This window comes from Budorcas taxicolor, chromosome 13 (genome assembly GCF_023091745.1).
Source record: "Budorcas taxicolor isolate Tak-1 chromosome 13, Takin1.1, whole genome shotgun sequence".
In the NCBI taxonomy this organism is placed as follows: Eukaryota; Metazoa; Chordata; class Mammalia; order Artiodactyla; family Bovidae; genus Budorcas; species Budorcas taxicolor.
The window spans coordinates 70,033,336-70,059,834 of NC_068922.1; the positions used below are offsets into that span (position 1 = coordinate 70,033,336).

At 45.1% G+C, this 26,499-nt stretch overlaps 1 protein-coding gene across 1 annotated transcript in view; it reads right to left on the reverse strand.

Annotated features, from left to right (window-relative positions):
- The window catches only part of CHD6 (chromodomain helicase DNA binding protein 6), a 148,010-nt gene that overhangs the window by 106,370 nt on the left and 15,141 nt on the right, over positions 1 to 26,499 (reverse strand). Inside the window, exons 3-4 of the mRNA XM_052651301.1 lie at positions 7,738 to 7,885; positions 5,832 to 5,981 (exon numbers count right to left, since the gene is read on the reverse strand). Coding sequence (XP_052507261.1) covers positions 5,832 to 5,981; positions 7,738 to 7,885 — 298 coding nt within the window. The remainder of the gene's footprint in view (positions 1 to 5,831; positions 5,982 to 7,737; positions 7,886 to 26,499) is intronic.

Genomic DNA, 26,499 nt, shown 5'->3' on the forward strand with positions numbered 1-26,499 from the left:
ACAGGCAAAATCACCTTAGATTCTTGAGTGGGACACTGAGAAAAGCCAGAAACTGCCCTGGGAAAATGAGAAAATGAGCCTAGAAACGGGGCGAGAAGGACAAAGGGCTGTGGCAGGGAACGACAGAGGTGCAAACCACAGCTGTTCGAACACTAGAAGCCTCAGCAGGACTGGTGGCCAGCAGCAGCCAAGAGGAAACAAAGACAGGAGACACTCAGAGGAAAGACCCAGGGTGGGAAACGGTGGTGTGGCCAACGAAGAAATGGAAAGAATGAAAACTATCCTCCCGGGCCGAGTGGGACGGCAGCCCCAGTCCTGAGTCACCCGGGTTGGTACAGAGCTGCCGTCACTCTGCCCCGGGGCCTGCCGATGGCAGTCAGGGCTGGAGCGAGAAGAGGGCAAATGCCAGCAGGAAAACAGGCCAGTACAAAGAAAAAGAGGAAACAAGAGCCCGAGGAAGAAAGAAAAACACCTCATTCTCATCTTTCTAATCCAGGAGTTAAGAATCGTACCTGTTTCTACAATGTTTTAAGCCTATTTATTCATTACTTACATTCAGTTCAGTTCAGTCGCTCAGTCGTGTCCGACTCTTTGCGACCCCATGAACTGCAGCACGCCAGGCCTCCCTGTCCATCACCAACTCCCGGAGTTCACTCAGACTCATGTCCATTGAGTCCGTGATGCCATCCAGCCATCTCATCCTCGGTCGTCCCCGTCTCCTCCTGCCCCAATCCCTCCCAGCATCAGAGTCTTTTCAAATGAGTCAACTCTTCGCATGAGGTGGTCAAAGTACTGGAGCTTCAGCTTTAGCATCATTCCTTCCAAAGAAATCCCAGGGCTGATCTCCTTCAGAATGGACTGGTGGGATCTCCTTGCAGTCCAAGGGACCCACAAGAGTCTTCTCCAACACCACAGTTCAAAAGCATCAATTCTTCGGCGCTCAGCCTTCTTCACAGTCCAACTCTCACATCCACACATGACCACTGGAAAAACCATAGCCTTGACTAGACGGACCTTAGTCGGCAAAGTAATGTCTCTGCTTTTGAATATGCTATCTAGGTTGGTCATAACTTTCCTTCCAAGGAGTAAGCGTCTTTTAATTTCATGGCTGCAGTCACCATCTGCAGTGATTTTGGAGCCCCCCAAAATAAAGTCTGACACTGTTTCCACTGTTTCCCCATCTATTTCCCATGAAGTGATGGGACAAGATGCCATGATCTTCGTTTTCTGAATGTTGAGCTTTAAGCCAACTTTTTCACTCTCCTCTTTCACTTTTATCAAGAGGCTTTTTAGTTCCTCTTCACTTTCTGCCATAAGGGTGGTGTCATCTGCACATCTGAGGTTATTGATATTTCTCTGGGCAATCTTGATTCCAGCTTGTGTTTCTTCCAGTCCAGCGTTTCTCATGATGTACTCTGCATGTAAGTTAAATAAGCAGGGTGACAATATACAGCCTTGACACACTCCTTTTCCTACTTGGAACCAGTCTGTTGTTCCATGTCCAGTTCTAACTGTTGCTTCCTGGCCTGCATACAGATTTCTCAAGAGGCAGGTCAGGTGGTCTGGTATTCCCATCTCTCTCAGAATTTTCCACAGTTTACTGTGATCCACACAGTCAAAGGCTTTGGCATAGTCAATAAAGCAGAAATAGATGTTTTTCTGGAACTCTCTTGCTTTCTCCATGATCCAGCGGATGTTGGCAATTTGATCTCTGGTTCCTCTGCCTTTTCTAAAACCAGCTTGAACATCAGGAAGTTCATGGTTCATGTATTGCTGAAGCCTGACTTGGAGAATTTTGAGCATTACTTTACTAGCGTGTGAGATGAGTGCAATTGTTCGGTAGTTTGAGCATGCTTTGGCACTGTCTTTCTTTGGGATTGGAATGAAAACTGACCTTTTCCAGTCCTGTGGCCACTGCTGAGTTTTCCAAATTTGCTGGCATATTGAGTGCAGCACTTTCACAGCATCATAAGTACAACTGAATGCATGTCTTTATGTTACTTACTACCCAGTGTCAAGTACTACCTATGTTAAGTGAAAATTATGATCAACTAAAAAGTGACACTTGTTTTTGCAAAAGTTTACAGTGTGATGGCGCGAACAATCAGGAGTGATATTCAGAGCAATACGGCAGGGGCGCTGACCCATCAGTGCAGTCACGGGCTGTGAACAAGAGGTGGGTGGGTTCCAGGGACATTGGGCATAATGAATACACCACAAAACAGAGGAGGGACGCGCCATACTTTTCTCTAAATTGTTCCTGGGGCTTAATGTACATTTTACTTTACTGAAGCCTTTTCATGCTGGAGAGATAAGTTAAAAAAAAAAGAGAAAAAGATTACAAGCCCTACCCTAACATGGCTCATGGCTTCAACAATGGCAAACAAAAACTGGCAGGTGTTTAAAGGACAGTGACAGAGTTAACCATACTAGAGTGCCATGGGAGACAGAGGAGGCGCACTTACCTCCAGCTTGAGGGGAAGCAGGGAGCTTCCCAGGTGAGGGAACCACTGCACTCACCTGCCAAGAGCAGGCAAAGACCAGACAAAGCAGAGGGTACTGTCTGCAAAGATGCAAGAGCGGGCACAAGAGAGCACAAGAAGGTGATGCCTCGCTCAAATTCAAGTCCTTATGTCTCAGTGGCAAAAATCACACAAACCACACCAATTGCAGGAGGCAAAAACTGAGACCGCCTTGCAAGAATCTATATGTTGTAAATGGGCCATAACCGGGCAAGTCTGTCTCTGTTCCAAGCACTGCCATCGGTTTGACAAAGAATGAGAAAGCAGGGAGTCACAGTGAGGATGGGAACATATTTCCACCCCTAATCCCATACCCCAGCCAGCGGACTGTCCTCTAGACTCCAAACCAAGTGTCAATGCTGATCTGCCAGGCGCGAGCTAGAATGAATCATGTGTAAAGACGTTTGCAGCAACTCACCACTAGGCAAGCACTGCTGAGGTTGCAATTTGGGGTTGGGACAGGGCCAGGAGCTACACTAGTGGGCTGAGCATGCCGATAAGACACCACAAAGATAGCAGGGAGAGAGCAGCGGGGACTTTCTGGTGCTGACTGCACACCCTTCTCTGCCCCTTCTCTACCTGTCTGCAAGCAGGCGGACACCCTTCCAAAGGGCCTTGGGAGAAGGACGGAAGAAAAGTCTAATCTTCTTCTGCTGGTTTTCTGTGCCCCTGGACACTCTGAGGATTGCCTGGAATCCTAGATGAGATCCCTGACTTTTGGGCTTTGTGTTAGTCTGGGAAGTCTTTGTTCAGACCTCCCCAGAGAGCCCGGTATGTAAAACAGACACGAATAGAGGGCTCCATGGAGCACTGATTCGGGTCAGTCGCTCAGTCCCTGGCAGGTGATGGGGTCTGTCCTGTGGTGTGGAGGCCAGAGCCACATGGCTACCTTTTCTGAACATCAACACCAAAACCACATTTTGGGCCTCTTTCTTTTTTAAATTTAGTCACAATCTTTGAGGTGTAATTAATGCAGATTCAGATTCTAGCTTATGTTTCACCACATATAAACTCTTTCTTGAATGTACCCTTCATGAGGATAAAAAGAGCCTTGTGAAGATAAAAACTTTTCAAGTTATTTCTGTCTGATCAGCTAACACGGCCCTTTAGGTACCGGGGTAGAAGTCAGAACAACAATTAAAATACAGTTAATGACTTGGGCTAAATGGCTACTAGGAGTAAATAAAATCCCTTATAGTGTTTTAACTACCAAATCAACCATAAAATCGCCAAGGAAGGGAAACCCACTGTAAATATTCATCTGGCCACACTGGGTCTTAGTTGCAGCATACGGGATCCTTGATTTTCATTGAAAATGCGGGCTTTCTAGTTGTGACATGTGATATTTAGTTCCCTGACCAGGGATCGAACTTGTGCCCCCTGCATTAGGAGCATGAAGTCTTAGCTACTGGACCACAGGGAGGTCCCAGGTAACCCACTGTAAAGCAATATAATCCTATCATGTCAAAGAAGTCTTGCAAGGACTACTTTTAACTATTTGTTTGTACTACTTCAAATTATTATTCCTATTAGGTGTTCTGTTCATTAGCTGGATAACCCTGATCCAGAGAGAGACACGAAGTCAGTTCTTACATGCTCATCACTGATCCACTGCTGCTATGTAATGCTATGACCTGGATTGTTCTGTGCTTATTTCCTGATTGTTAACACAGGCACAAGGGCCCCTGCTCCTAGCTACTTTCTATGCAGACACAGAGCAAAAGGCTGTGAGAAATTACGTGAGAAAGCTTGATGCGGGAGTCAAGGTGGATGGTAGAGATAAAGGCATCCTCAGCTCCAGGAGCCACTGGCGTCCAGGAGGAAGCACAGGTATTTGTGCTGTTGCTGCACAGGCAGAACGTGACTCCTGCCAAGTCAGCAACAGGGACTCCATAACGACAGACAGCCTGTGTTCCAGAACGTGCTGCCGGCCGTCAGGCGCATCCCACATGCACAGCCTGCTGCTTCTTTTGCTTCTGCTTTCTCCTCTGCAGGCTCCTTGGCTCAGACCTCCTCCTTTTCAACATGTATTCCCACCCCCTCTTCCTTGGTAGCATCTGGGGGTCCCAGGACTAAATGCTGTCCTCGTCTTCCCTGATACTGCTGCCAGTGGAAATTCCTAAACTGCACAGATGGGCATCCTGCTTCTCTGACTGCCCCAGGCCCCTTGTACCATCTACAGGCGAGAGCCAAGGCCTTGCATAATGTGGCTCTCCCTACCACCCCAGGATCATCTCCCATCACTCCTCAAATCACACCTCCATCTCTGACCAAGCTCATTAAACTGTCGTATCACAACCTCTGGTACTCAGCAGGCTATGGGGCTGTGGTTCAGGTCGGAAATGCCTCTCCTAAAACCCTGACCTCCCTTTCCTGTCCATTCCTCCTCCAGTCACCATTCCAGCACACACTTCCAAGACCGCACTTAACTCACAATACCAGTGTAGCCATTCGCTCCTTCTCCCAGATTAAACTCCCTGGAGGCAGGCATCAAGCTGTGATACTCCTCTTGGTGTCCTAGGACCTGGCCCTGCTGTGGGCTCTCCATACACATTTGTAACCCCAGTCCCAACTGTAATGGCTGCTTTATGTGATTCCGTTCATAGAGTACCTATTTACTTCACATCAGACTTCTACATTCTAATGGGAGAGACAAATAAAATGAAATCAGAACACAATTATAAATTCTAAGAAGTGCTATGAAAGAAACAAACAGGAGTGAAATAAAGAATCATTAGAGGATTTCCCTGGTGGTCCAGTAGTTAAGACTTTGTCCTTCCAACAAAGAAGGCCCAGGGTTCAATTCCTGGTCAGAGAACTAGCTCCCACAGGCTTCAACTAAAGATCCTGTGTGCCACAACTAAAGATGCAATGCAGTCAGATAAATAATAATTAATTGGAAAAAAAAATCATTAGGACAAGGGCCAAGAGTCGACTTTAAGTAAGAGTCAAGTGAAGCATGTGGCAAAGAGCATTCCAACCAAAAGGGACCACACAGGCCAAGGGCAGTAGGTGGGAAAGAATGGCTGATACATGGCTTTAAAAGAGTCAAGTCTTTCGGCTGAAGAGTAATGAGAGAGATGGCGCAAAGTCGTGTATCTGAGTGAATTCGGGAGAGTATGATGACAGAGGGACCTGCTAGGCTCAGACAGAGTCTGAACTTTCAGTTCAGCAGGAAGCCACCTGAAGGACAGAACCTGAAGTTAAAGTGATCGAACTTATGCTTTGAAAAAGAGCCACAGTGCAACTCCATCAGACAGTCGAAGTGACTGTCCAGCGGAGGCCAGCAGTCCCGTCTAAAGGCCGTACCTCCGCCTGCCAGGCCAGGGTAGAAGCTGAGAGGGCAGACGTCCGGCCGGCCCCAAGCACGGCAATGGTTTCCCCATCATCGTCCACCACCTTGAAGTCCAAGTCTTCGTTGTATTTTCTGCGCTTCACTTGCCGTCCTGAGCGTCGTTTCTGCAGGACAAACACACCGGCCAGAGACGCTCAGTGAGTCGGAGGGAAAAGCAGGCACAAGGACACCCTCGCCTGACTACACTCGCTCACACTCTCCCGCTTTCCAAGAAGGATCTGCCCTAAACACAACTCTTTTCAGAATGAAATTCACTCAAAGCGGGAGCCAGCTGAGGAGCGGGAGCCACCTTTCTGGACCCACAGAGTAGGAGCTGCAGCCTAAGGATCCAGGGAGAAGTGTTTCATTATCTCTGCCTGTGCCTACCCCCCCTTTCTGGAATCGGTTTCCATTCCTGTGAAACAGGGATGGGAAGTTAACTTCATCATCTCTGAGGTCCCTTCCAAGCATAGCCTGAAGCTCCAGGTTTATTACAATGATTTAACAGGTTTTTTTTGGTTTATTTTCAATTTTCCAAGTTCACGAGATTTGCCATGTACTTCCAAATAACTAAATAATACCAATTTCATTCGGACTTACTTTGAGAATCTCCTAACACCACCCTTTGAAATTCAAGCTGACGTCTTGAGTGTGACAAAACGAGATTCGTGACTCACCGTGTAAGGACTTGACTATAATTAAATAGCTTATGACCTTTAAGAGAGATAACATTCTACAGCAAAGCAACCCAGTGGCTTTCCTCAAGCAGAAAAACACATGGTTCATCTCTACCCATCACATCCAAGCAGCAGAAACACTTCCGGGAACTATCCACTCAGCCAGCTAAGTCTTCAACACTTAAACCCTACAAAACAAAACGAGAAGCCAAACCTCACCCTCACCCTACCCCTGGCCCTTATCGTCTAAAAGATGCCTCCTGGGCCTCTCTCTGTGTTTGTTTCTTTATTGAGTCACCTCAATGACATTTAATTTTACAGGAGGGATTCCACATAAAAAGCTCTCCCTCAATGCCACGTGCAGATCACCATCCTAGAAACCCTGAACTACCTGCTGACCCTCATGGACCAGACGTACTTGCTCCTCTGCCAGTCAGGATACTTGGGAGTCACTAACCCAAGTATATCGGCAGTGAAAGGGGGTCTTGCATCTGACACCCCAGACACCACACTTATTCATCACTGTGATGTTAGGAGCTGACACTTTCCTACAATGAAGATCACAGGACTTAAGTTGATCTTATCCTAAATGGCCCCTTGTGGGGGCAGAGCCCAGATAAACTGCTGCGGCTGTCAGAGGAAACAGCACTTTGAAATATCACAATTCAAGTCCAAGAGAGGCTGCCTCAACTCAAGGGAGAAAACTCCTACCATTTTGGTGCGTCTTCAGAAATCTCATTTGGGTGGGCCACTCGTTTCCCCAAATTTTCCTTCCCCTCTTGGCAAAAGGAATCCATCCCTGACTTTTCCAGCATCTGGGATTATGAACGTGTCCTCACACAGACTGGCTTATTAGCACCCCGAGCCATCAATGCATCACCTACATGGCGAGAGAGGCCCTCGGAGCCTCACCTACCTTGGATCACACTTCCCCTCTCCACGTTCCCTCTCACTGCAGCCTGATACCATGCGACTCTCCTGGAAGGAAGCCAACACTGCTGAACAGCTGGGAGATTGTTAGTTTAAGGACCAGGATGCTAGGGAAAGAGCCTGGTGGTCACCCACTAACACAGGGAAAGCCCAGCCCAGGTCTGGATGCGAGGGAAGTGGGCTGGAGACAGGGAGAGAGGAGCACCAGGATGAGCGTCAGCGAGACCCCGCCCCGCAGCCGAAGTGCCCGCCCGGGCTCCCGGCACAGCGGTACCTGGCTGTCTGCAGACTCAGTGGACTCCTCGGGGCTCCGCAGGGACGGGTTCGACAGGCCCTGATCCAGCTCTAAACTCTCCACTGCAGTTTCACTTTTCCTTTTTCCTTTCTTCTTTTTCTCCACTGGGGTTGGTCCTTGCTCCTTGCTACAAGGAGAAATTCAGAATTAAAACTGTTGGGCAGTTCTTAAAGCTAAGATTTCTCATGTGATTCAAGTTATGAGGGTACATCCTAGAATTCTGGGGCCAGGATAGGCTTTAATGGAAAAGCGACAAGAGTTTCCTGTCAGAAATGTGCAGGAAAAAGGGAAGAAACATCTACATGCGTTGATGTAAAATTCACTTTTTTTTTTTACACCCCTATCACGACTACTATAGATAGGATTAATGTGATACGAAGTAAAATGATACAAACATCTCCCCGCCCCCCAAAAAACCCTACTTTCAAATAAACGTCTTCTCTAGGAAGTTGAATTGCTTCACAGATATTGAGAATCATCTACTTTCAAGCTCCCTTTAAGGTACGTGGGAACATCTCCCTAAGCCGTCACCATCCTCTATTGAGAATTATCTATGTAAGACTCAGAATGAGAGCTAGGAGTTCAAAACTGAAGACAGCACTGCCACAGCCCTTGAGGAGGTCACAGGGATAAAATTCCGACCACCCAGAGCCATCGCCCACGGCAGGAGATTGATGCTCCTTGGGAGAGGTGGAGATGGGCAAAATTCACGGTGCAAGGCCCTGCTAAGACGGCAACATCTCCAATAAGCCTTTCTGGCCCCTCCTGGCTGATAAAACCCCTTTTCTACACTCCCAAGCACCACAACGGCATCCCTTGTGGCTCAGCTGGTAAAGAATCCACCTGCAATGCAGGAGATCTGGGTTCAATCCCTGGGCTGGGAAGATCCCCTAGAGAAGGGAAAGGCTACCCACTCTAGTATTCTGGCCAGGAGAAGTCCATGGACTGTATAGTCCATGGGGTCCCAAGGAGTCGGACACGACTGTGCTTTGCCTAAGGCATTCAAACTTTGATCTTCCACCAGAGTTAGTCATTACACGTGACACCAGGCTCAGAACTAAACAGGACCTCAGATCCTCTGCAGTGAGTCGATCAACATGTGCTGAATGGATGAAGAGTTTACAGTTCTCTGCACTCTCCCATCAGACACTAAGTTCCCAGAGGGCAGGATGTGCTTAAGTTCTGTATTCTTCACAGCGAGTAGTAGTCTTATGCTTAGCATATCAAGGATTCGATAAAATATTCATTGGACAGATGGATGCACTAATGGATGGATACAACTGGGGAGATTTGGGAAAAACACACTTGAGCAAAGATACACACAGAATTTTGATAGAAGACAATAATAATAATAACTAAAGCTAATTTGCACGTAACACCTACTACATGCAGGTACAGTTCTCTAAAGTTTTACATGGATTATCTGCTTTATTCTTCAAAGCAACCATTTAAGGCAGATAGTATTATTACCCTAATTTTATCAAGAAAAACAGTGAGGTTAAGATTTCCAGGGTAACACACTAGTAAACGGAAGAGAAAGTATCTAAACCAGGCACGCACGTAGTCACCATGACATTCTTGGGGAATGGAAGAGTGTTAAAAGACAGTCTGTGTGGCTAGATGACAGGACAGGTGAAAAGCAGCACTAAGCTGATGCAGCTGGAAAGAACCCAGGGGTATGTGAGGCTGGAGAGTTTAGACTCATTCTGCATGAAAAGGGCACGATGGCAAGACTGGGCAAGAGAGAAAGAAGACTCAAACGAGACGTGATCAGAGAAAACACAAGGGTATAAATGATGTGAAAGGTGCGACAGAAGCAGAACCAGTAAGTCTTGGAAGAAGTAGTGTCGATAAGTCTTGGCAGAAGGTGGAGATGAGGAAAGAGGCACAGTTACTGGTACTTCCCATCCGGTGAGTCACTGCAAGGTGTGGGGGAAGACAGGCACAGAAGACAGAAGATCCAGCGGGGTGCACCCTTGGAGGGACAGCGCCCGGCATGGACCAGGGGGTCTGTCTGCTTCTCCCAACACCCTTCAACCGTTCGCACATGGATCACTCATCAGGTGGGCAAAGACCCAGTCTTACCCTTGATTCCGTAGGCTGAAGACTGGCTTGCCTACCTATCAGCAAAGTTCTTTATGAGATTGTTTTGATCCAAAGTTAGGAAATGAAACTTGGGGGTTGGGGGTGGGGATCAGGGGAGAAAGACCACTTCCTACCAGTTTCAGGACAGAAGACTCCGGTGAAAAGAGTTTTTAAAAAGATGTCAAATTTTCACTGGAATATTTATCTCATGTTACCTGGCTCTCACTAAGAAAATGACATAGCAATTTATATTCTAAAAAGCACTTCAGTGTTTCCTGTCTCGTTTAACTGTAGCAACTGCAATTCTGCGAGGGGGCCAGGGCAGGTGAGTCTCATGTTCCAGATGTAAACAAGTTTAAGAAGCACAAAGGCCCCAAAGCCAGCAGCCAAGCAGAGGCCGGTGCTCAGCTCAGCTGACTCACAATCCCCTCACTGTTTATCCTATATCATGTTTCCTGCTTCCTTTTTTCTTTTTAAATCCCCAGTCTCCCTTTCAACATATGCAAAAACTTCAAATTTCTCTTAATCTTCTTGGAATTTCAAAATAATCCCCAAAAGAATTGGTTACAAAACACTCCAATAACTCAGATATATCAAAAAAAAGAAAAAGAAAAATTCATAACTCCATAGTTGATTCTCTCAACAGAAGAAGGCGTGTGTTTCATTTTTCGGACACACATTTAGAGATAGTAATATGGATATAAGATAGTCACCATAATAATCACATGCTTGGAATCCCATTTAATCTTCTGTAAAATCTTAAATCCTTGCAACATTTGAAATCAATTTTATCTTTCTACTAAATATAATTTCATTTTGGAAAGCTTTATCTATATATGTTTAATCTCCATTTTAAATATTCATTATATAGATGGGCTAGAAACATGTGCTTCATTGTGAAAATATCCTGCTCAAAACTAAATTAAGCTTAAGACAGAATTAGGGAATAGAACCTCCTCAAAATACTAAACCTTACTATAAGACATGTATATATTTGCCTTCCATGTTTTCAGAAACACATTAAATGATGACCGTAGTGAGGCCCTCCGAAGTCAAACCTGGGGCACCACAGGTTTCCTAGCCAGAGGCTGGGTGTGGGGTGGGGTGGAGGGAACAACTCCTTAAATACACATGAGTAAAACAGGAACAAGTCTAGTGATACCTGCTTACCTATTTGGGGATATATAAGAAGATACTCTACTGAGAAATCTTCATAGTGATTTTCTGAATATTATCTTTGACAAAAGAATCAATTTTGATTTTCAAAACTTTTTGCTGGAGCTCTTCTGATAAAGACAAGTATCAGGAAGATTCCTTGTGAGCTTATAAATGGGACTTTCAAATAGGATAGCAAGAAAATACCACCTGAATTCATCCTCTAGGAAGACTAGGTGAAATGTGTTTTCCCTATCTTCGGAATGAGTTTTAAAAAACTTACACTTTAGAGTTTTATCAAATGAAGACATTTTAACCCCCACTTTGTTACAGATGGATTTGGACCATGAATGTACTGTTTTCTCCTTTGGGTTCCAGGTTCTTCAAACATAGTAGTCAAATAATATGTAACAAAATGACGTATGTATGCACCCTTTGATCTAACAATTCCATTTATAGGAATATATTCTAAAGATACACCTCCATCAATATGAAACACATATGCATGTGGTTACTCAAAATTGTTTGATAATTTCAAAATAACAAAAAACAACCTAAATGTCCAAACATAAGTGATGAATAAATGAGGATACACAGAAAGGAGTACTATGCAGCTGTAAACAATTAAGAAAGAACCCTATAAACTACCATGGAATGATTTCTAAGATATATCGTTAAGAGAAAAAAAGCAAAGTGCAACAGTATACTAACATGCTACTTTTTATGAAAGAATAAAGAGAAAATAAAAAACCTTGCATGTATCTACTTATTTTACAAAAAGAGACACAAAGATGATAAACCAAATAAAGCCAGAGGTAAGTATCTTTTTTATATAGATCTGACTTTTGGAAGCATGTTACCTATACCTAAATTTTTTTTTAATGAAAGATGAAAACAAGTTGAAATAAATAAATCTAGGTGTTTTTCAAATGAAAAACATAACCACACTCAACAGATGGAAAAAGAAAAATCTCATTAGTTTATAAACACAGTATCTGACTATATACTTTCAGTTTTCGGGAGAAGTGAGGAAAACAGCCAACAATAGGTGAACTCTCTTCGGCAGGCGTATAAGGGAAGCAGTTCTGAAGCCATTTTAGCTGTGGTAATAGGAGTAAGCAAATCAGTAAATGTGTTGACGTTAGGAGCTGTGGTTCTCACCCAGGAAGACGGAAATATGAGATGTTGGAAGGCAAGGAAGAGACTGTGGGATGAATCTACACTGGAGGCTCAGTAAGATGCACGCTTTCTAAGGTAAGTGTATGTATGAACACACGCATATAAGCGTGTACATGTGCAGTATGAGTATACTGTGTGTGCATGCAGAGGTGGATCCATGTGCATGTACATAATATACGTACACGTGTTTGTCTTGTATATTTCCCCCAGCTTTGACAACTGAGAAAGCCAACAAGCAAAGATGCTCCAAGCACAATCTGCACACACAGCTCTCAGATTTTGGTTTCGAATTCCAAAGTTCTGCACAAAAATGGCTGGTTCCAAGAGAAGAAAGTTATAATATCAGCCTGAAACATTCTGTGTCGTAAAGTAAAGGGAGTGCCCAAAAAAAGCAAAGGCAGCACATTAACAGGGCACAGGAGTCAGCTAAAAGAACTCTCGTTAGTCAAAACTGGGGCCACGTGAGCACGAAAGTAATTAAGGTCAGTAATGAATTATAAGCCGTTGAAAATGGTAAGAATCCACACCAATGATAGACAGACAGACAAATAATGAAAAATGAGGGGGAAAGGAAAACTCCTGCTTATTATACAATCCAAACAGTAAATGTAGACAGTGGTAGAGTTGGAAAATCATTTTGTAACCACTGTAGTCAAGATAAGCATAGTCCAGAACCATCAAGGAATGCTAAATCTGGGGGAGAACAACTTGAAGAGACACAGGATATTTACATGATTTTAAGCGTGTCTCTCTACAGACTGTACAGAAACAGAAGCAGTAACTGAACAAATGGTTATGAAAATGGCATTACTCTTAGAAAAGATACACTGCAGCCTTTAGGGATAAAAAGGCATGATATTTGCAACTCATTCTCACAATGGTTGAAGAAAAACCATATAACTTATACAGACACACATAAACATAAAAGGCATATATACCTATGCTGCTGCTGATGCTGCTAAGTCGCTTCAGTCGTGTCCTACTCTGTGTGACCCCACAGACGGCAGCCCACCCGGCTCCCCCGTCCCTGGGATTCTCCGGGCAAGAACTCTGGAGTGGGTTGCCATTTCCTTCTCCAATGCGTGAAAGAGAAAAGTGAAAGTGAAGTCGCTCAGTCGTGTCTGACTCTTCGCGACCCCATGGACTGCAGTCCACCAGGCTCCTCCGTCCATGGGATTTTCCAGGCAAGAGTACTGGAGTGGGGTGCCACTGCCTTCTCCAATATATATACCTATACCATTGCTGAAGTGGACATTTATTGCCCAGCACCTTTTTGCTGATAACCAATACTGACCTCCAAATCCTGAGAGTAAGCAGAAAGTCAGGCTGGGCTATGGTGTCCTAGTCCTTTTACTGCAGGAATTGGTCCACATATGGACACGCGACCTAGCAAGGCCAATGTGGGACTCAGTTCAGTTCAGTCGCTCAGTCATGTAGGATTCTTTGCGACCCCATGAACAGCAGCACGCTAGGCCTCCCTGTCCATCAACAACTCCTGGAATTTACTCAAATTCATATCCATTGAGTCGGTGATGCCATACAGCCATCTCATCCTCTGTTGTCCCCTTCTCCTGCCCTCAATCTTTCCCAGCATCAGGGTCTTTTCCAATGAGTCAGCTCTTCGCATCAGGTGGCCAAATTACTGGAGCTTCAGCTTCAACATCAGTCCTTCCAATGAACAGCCAGGACTGATCTCCCTTAGGATGGACTGGTTGGATCTCCCTGCAGTCCAAGGGACTGTCAGGAGTCTTCTTCAACACCACAGTTCAAAGGCATCAATTCTTTGGCACTCTGCTTTCTTTATAGTCCAACTCTCACATCCATACATGACCACTGGAAAAACCATAGACTTGACTAGATGGACCTTTGTTGGCAAAGTAATATCTCTGCTTTTTAATATGCTATCTAGGTTGGTCATAACTTCCCTTCCAAGGAGTAAGCGTCTTTTAATTTCATGGCTGCAATCACCATCTGCAGTGATTTTGGAGCCCAAAAAATAAAGTCTGACACTGTTTCCTCATCTATTTCCCATGAAGTGATGGGACCGGATGCCATGATCTTAGTTTTCTGAATGCTGAGCTTTAAGCCAACTTTTTCACTCTCCTCTTTCACTTTCATCAGGAGGCTCTTTAGTCCTTCTTCACTTTCTGCCATAAGGGTGGTGTTATCTGCATATCTGAGGTTATTGATATTTCTCCTGGCAATCTAGATTCCAGCTTGTGCTGCATCCAGCCCAGCGTTTCTCACGATACACTCTGCATAAAGGCTCCTTCCTTTAAAAAAAAGGACTAATTTCTGGCAGGAATGGGCAGGAAAATGAATAATCTCTTTCCTCCTAGGTCCTAGGTCTGTTAAGCTATGAGCCCAGAGATATGGGCAGGCACAGTTCAATCTGGAGAAGGAAAGCAGTCGTCAAAGATGGAGCCAACACCCAAAGAGGCTCAGGAAGTGTGGGGGACAAAGACTTCTGTGGAGTTCTTGACTAGAGCCCTGGGTTCTGACTCCCTAAACCAGTGAACCCACTTGTTAATCTTTTTCTTATGTTAATTCAAGGTGGGTTTATGTCAGTTGCAACCAGTGCAGTTCTCATAATACAAAGGCTTAATATTCTTATCGTTTAACGACACTTGAGGCCACATCAAAGCAATCTAATTTTTATAATCCTTGCTTTTCCAGCTTTCAGAGCTAGAACAAATTACATTACAGGACAGGGAAAAATATATGGCAGACAAGATTTTTGGGGCTCAAAGTACCTATTTTTAGTAGTAAAACTCAACTTGAGTTTACAACATAAATCCATACATCCACTTTAAAGAAAGCATCTATCATGTATTTATGACATGCAAGAAACTTCCAACATATAATCTGTACCATCCATGCAGGACAAGGATCAGGTATGATCAACAGCAGTTCATTAGCAGCCCTCAGCCCCAAAACGCTCTCACATCCTGTCTACCACACAATCTCATCAGCCAAGATTTTATACATCTTGACTCTCCACAGTTTGCATTAGAAAAATAAGTACGCTTTTTTGAGGGGAAGGGATCATTTAAGGAGTCTGGAAAGGACATGTGCACACTGCTATATTTAAAACGGATAACCAAAGTCTAACTCTACTCAGTGATATGTGGCAGCCTGGATGGGACGTGAGTCTAGGGAGAATGCATGCAACTATTTGACAGTCATCTGAAACTATCACAACATTGTTAATCAGCCATACTGCAATACAAAATAAAAAGTTTAAAAAAAGAGAAGAAAAATAAGTACCTTTTTTGCCGTCCACGTAGAAAATTATAGTATTAATCACAAGACAGACTTCCTCAAATTCTCCTCCCAGCTCCATCTCCAGTTCCCTACCTCCAGCTTTCTTTGCTTGAATTAAGAGTTAGAAATTGAGTGCTAGATCTGAGTACTAGACGAAAAGTCTGGGTGCATGTCAGAACACTGAGATTCATGGCTATGAGTCTTTTATTAACTTTTCCCCATGGATTCCAGGTATTGAAAATTTTTTATCTGCTGGACAAACTGCATTATTTCAAAATGACTCATCTCCTCATTTTAACATTAAACTTGGCAGAATGCTCATCAAAGTTTTGGCAGGAAACAATCAGTTACTTCCACAGTGAGTTGCCATAATCCCCAAATTCAGGACAACTGAAAACAGCACATGAGGCCAATCATTCCTTCCACAAATGTGCATGCACCTGGGAGCCCAGCCCGGGAGCCACTGCCCCACTCGGGGAATGACTCTCCAGAAAAGCTTCTATCCGGGCCTCGCCACAGGCTCAGAGCCTCTTCCAGGAAGGACAGTACTGAAATCCTGGACGTTACTCCAGGGAGCTCATTTGCACGCTTAATCCAACCTTTACTTGCTATCCATATTCATTCCATCTATACATGCAGGGCTGACTTAAGCACGGATATTTTCAAGATATTGGTTCAAAGAAAAACACACCCCCTCAACTATTGGTTTTGGTGTAGATGGAGTTATCTGTAGACATGATCTCCAGGTTCTCAGAACCTCTAATCACATCATTAGCATCATCAAAACAAAGATTATGCAAGTTTGTGATGTCCTAGCTTAAAAAAAAAGAAACAAAAACATTACAGGGACTTCCCTGGTGGTTCAATGGTTAAGAATCTGCCTTTCAACGCAGGGGACGTGAGTTCAATCCCTGGTCCAGGAACTAGGATCCCACATGCCGTGGAGCAGCTAAGCCTGTGTGCCTCAAACTAACAGAGGCCAAGTGCTCTGGAGCGTGAACACCACAAGTAGAGAGGAAATGGGCACCACCTTGAAGAGCTCTGCATGCCACAACTAAGACCTGATGCTGCCAAGTAATAATCTTTAAAAAAAATTACATATAAGGTGACAAGGCAGAGTTTTAACAAACTTATTAAAAGTGATCACAGCAAATGAAAAAAAAATTTTTTTTAACATAGAAGGGCTTCAAATGAAACATACAAGCCATTCCTACTTGCACCAAATCCCACATGCCAGAGAGATCTGCTCTTGACCAATACCTCTCTCACTCCAAATACATTCCTGCCTCTAGTTCCTTATTCATTTGACATTCAGCAACCGCTACCCACATTCTAAAGTCAATCAGCTTAGATCTTATATATCTCCCCTATTCCTTTCTCTGCTCAAAATTTTTGATGACTGAGTGTGGGCAACCATGTTTTAAATTTTCATTCGTTCTTTTTGTTTTCTGACTATTCCTTTTTCCTGATTACACATTTCTTGTTTTGCAGACATGGTATCGATCATCTTGGATCTGAGGACACTAATTTGAAATCTTTATGGCTTCTTTGCCTTGAACTGTTTTTTCTGAGGACAGCTGTCCTGGTCATTCCTCTTCTTCCTGCTGCTCCACTGCTTCTCCTCATGGTCTGGGGATCTCTGGCGGCCGATTAATATTTAGCGTGAAGGAGGCTGATAATACAGGGGCTGGTGAGGCTCCCTGCTGCCGAGTTAAGTCACTTTCTCCAGCAAGCCTCACCCCTGAATGGGAGGCCTGACCTGGGACTCTACATACACAAGGGGCTACCCCTCTCTCCCCCTTTAAGGGGTTTGGGCAGGGAAAGGCAGAGAAGCCTGGGTTCCTGTGCCCCCTTCTTGTGGATGTCAGTCTCCCCAACTGGAGCCTACACCTTCTTCCAGAACAAGCTGCTCAGCTTCTTTAGAATAACTGCCTGGAGCTGCCAGATCACACAGCCGCTCTGCAGACGGTCCCCGACCCACCACCTCCAGCCCCGGTCCCTCTCCAGGGCTGCCGGGGCCACCATCAGGGGGAAGTACTTCCGCCTCTGCTGCAGACAACGGCTCCTGCACGTGCTCTGAGCGGGGACGTCCTCCACAGCATTCATCCATCAATACTTGACCAGGGGCCCCCCACATCTGGAACTTTGTAACACCTCCCATCTTTGAAGAATTTATTCCCTTCTGCTCTTCCTGTCATTTCAGTAACTGAAAATCTAGTGAAGAAGGGAAAATAACAGCATGCTTGATCTACCATTTTAAAACTGGAAATCCCCCAAACATCACATTGCTATAAGTCTTTTCTCATCTATTTATTCCTTTAATAACTGGCTCAATTGCTTTAATAATGCAGTACTCTTTCAAGGGACTCCCTAGATCAGAACTGAAACACTTTTTGGGGGGCTTGTGGGATCTCAGTTCCCTCACTGGGGACTGAACTGAGGCCATGGAAGTGAAAGCACAGGATCCTAACCACCATGTCACCAGGGAACTCCCCGAAATACTCTTAATTCTCTAAATCCTTTCGGCTATTCTGTATATTAGGTTCTTTCACTTGTTTATATTTTTGCCTGTTTTGGGAACACCTGCCAGGCTGTTTCCCTAACTTGTGAAAGTCCCTCGACGGCAAGGCTCAGAGATAACCTCTGAGGCATCTTCCTTCCTCCACTGTCCCATTCCCAACAGAAGTGCTCATTAACGAAGCAAGGTACACAGGAGGGAATACATACATACTGGATAAATAAAGGAGCAGGTATTCATCTAGCATTACTGTTTATAAACTGTTTCCTTATGGACCAGGTAAGTTTCCTATACCCCAGACCCTAATGCAGAAAGCTCTGAGGGGACTCCTCTGGTGGTTCCCTGGTTAAGAATCCACCCGTCATTGCAGGGGAAACGGGATTGATCCCTGGTCCAGGAACTAAGATGTCACGAGCTGTGGAGCCACTAAGCCCATACCCCACAACATCTGAGCCCACGCGCTTCAACTAGGAGGCCCACACACCCTGGAGCCCATGCTCTGCACAAGAGAAGCCACCGCAATGGAGAGCAGCTGGAGAGCAGGCCCTGCCCAACACAACTAGAGAAAGCCCGTGCGCAGAAACGGAGACTCCGTGCAGCCCCATTAATTAACTTTAAAAATTATATATGGAAAGAAAATCCTAAGAATTACAGAATAAGAACTCCAGGAGCTCGTACAAAAATAGGAACAGAGATTTAGTCCAAAGCTTCAGAGGTGGGTCTCTGACGTTATCACTTAGTTTTCTTCCCTACTTAACAGAAAGCCCAGTAGCTTCTAAGCAGAGGGTCTCTACTCAGAACTCATTTATGTCCTTATATTTGCTTCTTTCTCCTAATAAAATGAACAGAATGTAAAAACAAGTCTCCCAACAGAAAGAATTCTGTCAATGGACTCTCTTGAACCTAAGTTCAGCTTCCATAAAGATCTGCACTCTAAACAAAGACAGGTGATTCACCTTCGAGCAGTGAGGCAGAGCTGACCTGGTTGAATTTTATTACCCCTCCTGCTTCATAGTTCTTAGCTGACTCACAGCTCAAACAGTTACATAATCAGAAGGTTTGGGGCTTACCTTTTTTGAAGCGAGCATCAAAGGAAAAAAAATCAGAAAACGTAAAACCTTTCTTCTAGGATGTTATCAAATTGATTGGATTTGGAATAAAAATCTGCTGTGGGTTGACAGATTCAAACAAATGGGGGTAAAAAGCTGAGCACAGAAATTGGGGCTAATCAGTCTTCATTTCTTTTCATCATTTTGGCTTTTTCATTCCTAGCAGATATCACATAACCCTTAACTTAGACCAGCACACAGATTCATTTCTTGACTTTTGAGAGAGAATATAAACCACCCCCAGCTCTGACATGTGTGGAAATTCCAAAACGTATATATTCTGCCCTCAATCAGCAACATGGACACTGACACTCAAGACCCTGGCTTACAAATGCGACCTCCCTCTCTGTCAAAGCACTTGGCTCCCGGTTTGCAAGAGTTAACTCAAAGGGCCATAAACCTCCCCCTCAGATTTTCTCTGGATATTGAGTAGGGCCCGATGGCTTCGTACACACTGGAACCACTTGTCTTTCCTGCTCACCAAGCTGCGCTTTAATGCCATGAAGCTTTTACTAAAGGCCGTTTTCAAGAAAGAAATACGAAATTCATAGGCACTCAAAAGTGTTTGATGCAAAAAAAGCCATTGAGGACAGTATCCATTACATCACGTGATGCTGCCCAGTGAGAAATTTCTTTCTCAACTGGTAAAAATCTGACCTGCCTGACGAGCTGGCCCGGTGCTTTTCTAATCTCAAAGCATTTTCCCAAAGCCCTTATCAACATTACCTGACCCCGCAAACCTGCCTACCCCTAGGTCCTACGCTGCAGCTGTGTGGGCCATGGTGTCCATGTATGCACAGGTGTGTGCGTGTTTCTAAGAGTATTTGTGTCTCTGCGTGTCTTCTGTGAGAATGCCAGGAGCCCTATTCTCCTTAGGAAAGGTACTATAATTTAAAAAAAGCAAACCATGCTGGTGAAATTTAAATTTCAGAGTCAGGGAAATGACAGAGAACCTAAATCAGCTTCCTGGAGGAGCTTTCCTGCTTAAGTTTTACATAATAAAGGAGTGAACCAGGCTCACACTTCAAGGTAGCTTGCAGGTAAAGGAAGAGAGGGTAGTTTTTGTTTTCTTAAAGGCTCCTGCTACCTGAGTTGTTTTTATCCCCTAAGCTGTAAGTGAATATTAGTCACTATTAATTATCATCCTTGAAAAGGAAAATTCGCTAGACTCTATCATCTGTTAAGCAGAGAAACTGTGTTCAATTAGGTGCTGCCTCAAATGCAAAGAGAAATAGAACAGGAAAAGGTTGGGGTCATCTTTGTCCCTGAGAGGATCCTGAGTGTGCAAACTGAAATTGTGTAGAAGAGGGGACGTGTCCTACAAATAAAAACCAGTTTCTCTGACACTAGGCTCTCCCCACTGTTATCCATGCAATCTTCCCTAGCAAGAAGAAAAGAGGCGCAAAGCTGCAGAGAGCAAAGTGGGTTTTGTGGTCAGGGGAGCCTGGTGCCAAATCCTGACAGTGCTGCTCACTAGTTTGGCCTCTTGGACAAGTTACCTTGAAGTTTTCATTCCTAAAATAATAAAATTTATGGGATTAAAATATTTAATTATAACATATGCAGAGTACATCATGAGAAACGCTGGACTGGAAGAAACACAAGCTGGAATCAAGATTGCCCGGAGAAATATCAATAACCTCAGATATGCAGATGACACCACCCTCATGGCAGAAAGTGAAGAGGAACTAAAAAGCCTCTTGATAAAAGTGAAAGAGGAGAGTGAAAAAGTTGGCTTAAAGCTCAACATTCAGAAAATAAAGATCGTGGCATCCGGTCCCATCACTTCATGGGAAATAGATGGGGAAACAGTGGAAGCAGTGTCAGACTTTATTTTTTTGGGCTCCAAAATCATTGCAGATGGTGACTGCAGCCATGAAATTAAAAGACGCTTACTCCTTGGAAGAAAAGTTATGACCAACCTAGATAGCATATTCAAAAGCAGAGACATTACTTTGCTGACTAAGGTCTGTCTAGTCAAGGCTATGGTTTTTCCTGTGGTCATGTATGGATGTGAGAGTTGGACTGTGAAGAAGGCTGAGGGCTGAAGAATTGATGCTTTTGAACTGTGGTGTTGGAGAAGACTCTTGAGAGTCCCTTGGACTGCAAGAGATCCAACCAGTCCATTCTGAAGGAGATCAGCCCTGGGATTTCTTTGGAAGGAATGATGCCAAAGCTGAAACTCCAGTACTTTGGCCACCTCACGCAAAGAGTTGACTCATTTGAAAAGACTCTGATGCTGGGAGGGATTGGGGGCAGGAGGAGACGGGGACGACAGAGGATGAGATGGCTGGATGGCATCACTGACTCGATGGACGTGAGTCTGAGTGAACTCCGGGAGTTGGTGATGGACAGGGAGGCCTGGCGTGCTGTGATTCATGGGGTCGCAAAGAGTCCTACACGACTGAGCGACTGAACTGAACTGACCTACTGTCATTTCACAATGGGAGTGACTGTGTGGTAACTTGTATGGCTCCTGTTTTGGGGAGAAGAGCTCTAACCATTTGTTCTAAGAAAACAATTATATTATATATGTATGTAATACTTTAAAATAATACATAAACTACACAAACACACACATACCTCCTTCTACGTGTCCAACAACCTGACAAACCTCTCTGCTGACAACCTTGGCTGTACGTCAAGGCTGTATGTTGTCACTCTGCTTATTTAACTTCTATGCAGAGTACATCATGAGAAACGCTGGGCTGGATGAAGCACTAGTTGGAATCTAGATTGGTGGGAGAAATATCAATAACCTCAGATATGCAGACGACACCACCCTCATGGCAGAAAGAGAAGAACTAAAGGGCCTCTTGATGAAAGTGAAAGAGGAGTGAAAAAGTTGGCTTAAAACTCAACATTCAGAAAACTAAGATCATGGCATCTGGTCCCATCACTTCATGGGAAATAGATGGGGAAACAGTGTCAGACTTTATTTTTTTAGGCTCCAAAATCACTGCAGATGGTGACTGCAGCCATGAAATTAAAAGATGCTTATTCCTTGGAAGAAAAGTTATGACCAACCGAGACAACATATTAAAAAGCAGAGACATTACCTTGCCAACAAAGGTCCGTCTAGTCAAAGCTATGATTTTTCCAGTAGTCATGTATGGATGTGAGAGTTAAACTATAAAGAAAGCTGAGAGCTGAAGAATTGATGCTTTTGAACTGTGGTGTTGGAGAAGACACTTGAGAGTCCCTTGGACTGCAAGGAGATCCATCCAGTCCATCCTAAAGGAAATCAGTCCTGAATATTCATTACAAGGACTCATGCTGAAGCTGAAATTCCAATAACTTGGCCATTTGATGTGAAGAACTTTGGAAAAGACCCTGAGGCTGGGAAAAATTGAGGGCAGGAGAAGAAGGGGATGACAGAGGATGAGATGGTTAGATGGCATCACCGACTCAACTGACAAGAGTTTGAGTAAACTCCGGGAGCTGGTGATGGACAGGGAGGCCTAGCATGCTGCAGTCCATGGTATCACAGCTGCAGGACTGAGCAACTGAACTGAACTGACAACCTCGGGGACACGGAAGACACAAAGCATGGTGGTCCTGACCTTGGGCACTTCACTTCTGTTGAGGAGAGAAATATACACATGAAAATCCTGGGTTATGACTAAGAAACAGCCTACGGCAGAGGTTAGTGTACAGGACTGGGAGTCAGGACATCTGAGTTTATGACCTTGCAAAGAAGTCACTTCTCTGCGGGTCTCTGTTTCCCTGGCTGTAATGTGGCAGGGCTGCACTAGATGTCTTTTATTCAAGGTCCAAAACTCTTGATTTGTGATGCCAGTGAGGCCTCAAGAGCTGTGGGATGGGATGCTCTAGCACCAGGTGTGGGTGTTCTGTGCAGGAACTGGGCAGGATATGAGCTCAGAGCTGAAGAATGGGAAGGACTCTGGGATACTGAGAGGGGATACTGAGAGGGGGACCAAGGGCATAATGTTGAAGAGTGATCCAGAGGGGGAAGGAACCAAGTACCTCATTTAAGGCCTGAGGAGGACTTCCCTGGTGGTCCAGGGGTGAAGAATCCACCCGCCAGTGCAGGGGACACAGGTTCCATCCCTGGCCTGAGAAACTCCACATGCCTCTGGGTAACGAAGCCCGCGCACCACCACCACCGAGCCGGTGTGCTGCAGTCCTGCAGCTACTGAAGCCACTGCAATGAGAAGCCCCAAACCGCAACAAACGGTGGCCCCCACTTGCCAGAACTAGAGAAAGCCCGCGGGCAGAGCAGTAAAGACCCAGCACAGCCAAATATACATAAAAATTTAAAAAATTTCATGAAGGCCTAATGAGGTCAATCTAGCTAGAAAGGTCTGTTGTCAGAGACCAGGCGGCAAGGAGCGGTCAGACCCCAAAGGGTTTGGGAAACAGAAAAAGGAGCCTGATTCTACGCTGGAGGCAGAGGGAACAATCAGCAGTGTCTGAGTAGGTGCAACTGTTAGAGGGAATCCCACTTCCCTGTCCCCATGTCTTCAGGCTTCCCTGTTCCCGAGGAGAGCACAATACTGGAAACATACTCTATCCCTTCTTATAATTCCTCTCACTTGCCTGACCATCTCTGATGGGGACCTACGGGACTGGAGAGACTGCGAGGAAGACTAAGGCATCCCCGGCCCAGAGGCCTCCCTCTGCAGGGCTGCGCCTGCAGTGCTGGTGGGTGAACTTGACCGAGGGCATAACAGGAAGCCCGATTCTGGCCGCAAGCCATTGAAAGTGTTTCAAGTCGGCCCATCAGTGGTAGAGCTGCTAACTCCATCTCCATCTCTGTGGACGGGTTCCCAGCTGATCTGGAATGGAGAGAGGGAAGAGGGGGCTTGACTGACCACCACCGCCAGCTACAAACATAAAGAATGAGGTAACAGCGGGGCTTCAGAAAGATGAGCCAGGCGGCAGCTGGCAAGACGGACTGAAGGAAGACCGGAAGCCCTTACATCAGCTGTGAAGCTCCTCCAACAATCCAAACGTCCCCTGAATCATCTGTAACTGAGGAGTGCGATCCAGGGGCTTATCAATAAAGGCTCAAATCAAAACACGTACTTAAGTCAATCTGCCAGAGAGTAAATCAAAGAACACAAAACATATGACTTAATTATCAACATTTAAAAAAAATCAATTAATGTCCTTTCAGAACTAGAGCTGCCTCTGCTGACTAGTGGCGTCGTGAGTTAAAGGAGCCGAAGCAGCTTTATAAATATAAAAAAGACAGAAAGGCTTAACAGTCCCGAACCGGACCTGGGCTACATGGAGGAATTCTGTGATATCCACTGGTCCATCTTCCACTGCTCCCAAACCAAGGGAGGTGGAAAGCCACGTGGATCTTGTGTACATTTCTAAAGGGATAACCAGCCCAACTTGTCAGCATTTTCTCAGAGGGTGTCTCCTGGATTTCTAAACCTCAAGAGCATCTGCTGTCTTCTCAGTTAGCAGACTCACTAGCACTTATCCAACTCATGCATATTTTATATAGCTTCATTAGATAAAAACCAATTCCCTTAACATTGCTATGCATACATCTGACACCCAACCTTGCTTTGTCTTCCCTAATGGCTCAGTGGTAAACAATCTTCCTGCAATGCAGGAGATGCAGGTTTGATCCCTGGGTCGGGAAGACTCCCTGGAGGAGGAAATGGCAACCCACTCCAGTATTCTGGCCTGGGAAATCCCATGGACAGAAGAGCCTGGTGGACTTATGGTTCAAAGAGTCCCAAAGAGTCAGACACTACGTAGCACAAAACTTGCTTTGTGAAATGCCTCCCCACTCATTGCCCCAAATGGAATCTATGACAATATCTATCTATATACTTGTCGCCTTGTCTCACAAAAAGCAAACGTGAATTCCTTTAAGAAGAAGTTGATAAAATTATAAGCACCACAGACCAGTGACTAAAGTGAGCCCGGATACCTCTGACTTTCTATTACCTTCTAAACACAAACCAAACTCCTTATTAGAGCTCTCAGACCCTCCCCCTGATGGCCTTAATTCTAAAACATCACCCTGGAGGATGCTGCTGCTTCCGCTAATAACCAAACTCAGTCACATCACTAGCTCATGTCTGAGTCTCCCTCCTCGCAAGTAGCTACCCTGCAGAACCATTTCAGCTTCTCCAAAATAATTTGGAAGTTAGAAGCTCAACTGGGACACCCCCCATACAAGACATTCCACCCACATCAGAGATGAGCCTGTGTGCACCAGGTTCACAGAGAAAGTGGTTCAATGGGCTTCTGAGGTGGCTCAGTGGTAAAAAAAAAATCCGCCTGCCAATGCAGGAGACTCGGGTTTGATCCCGGGATTGGGAAGATTCCTTGGAGGAGGAAATGGCAACCCGTTCTAGTATTCTTGCCTGGGAAATCCCATGGACAGAGGAACCTGATGGGCCGCAGTCCACGAGGTCGCAGAGTCAGACACAACTGCGCACACACACAAGTTGCTCATTAGTCAGACTCCTGATTTTACTGACTTCTCTTGACCTTCTGAGGAGGTTAGTTTATGTCTATTTGCTGTGAACTACATTCCTGGGATCCCACCCAAGCCTCTGTGATAAACAAAAGGTAAAATCCCCTGCCAGGCAGAAGAGAGTGAATATTATAAGGCAGCTTTAACTTGGATTAGACAAGTACCCATCTGGTCCCAACAGACTGTCCTTCTGAAAATGAACCGAACCATAAAATAAATTCTGAGTTGTGGTACAAGGCATTCTAAAATGCTTTCTCTCTTTAAAACTAACTTCCTCTATGCCTGACCCTGTATAGGACTGATGCCCCCATTAGCTTACATCCTGTTAGCAACTGAATCAATTTCTGCACCTTTAATGGGTGCTCCCGGTCTATACTCTGCCTCAGCACTTAGAACTTAAATTCTCCTTAAATATAGAGGAGTTTTGTATGACCTCAGAAAGTTTAAATATTTTCCACCAAGAATTTAGAAAGAGACAGAACAAAAGACATCACATTTGCATGCACGTGTCTGAGTCACTCAATTGTGTCCGACTCTTTGTGACTCCAGGGACTGCAGCCCACCAGGCTCCTCTGTCCATGGGATTCTCCAGGCAAGAATACTGGAATGGGTTGCCATGCCCTCCTCTAGGAGATCTTCCTGACCCAGGAATCGTCATGTCTCCTGCAGTGCAGGAGGATTCTTTACCCAGTGAGCCCCCTGGGAAGTGCACTTTTGTACAGCGATGACAAATATTTAGCTCCCTGAATAAAGAGTATGTTTGGACCCAGACAGGATCTCTAGCCAGGGCCCCTGCAGTCAGCTCCAGCAGCCAGTGTGTCCCCACGCCCTCTTCTCTAGACAGGTCTCTACAAGGGGCACTGTGGTCTGTCTCCTCTGGTCTCCCCGACTCACCATCTTCTGAGCACCTTGCTGACATGTCAGGCACTGCGTTGGACGCTGAATGAGAAACACGGACCTGGGAG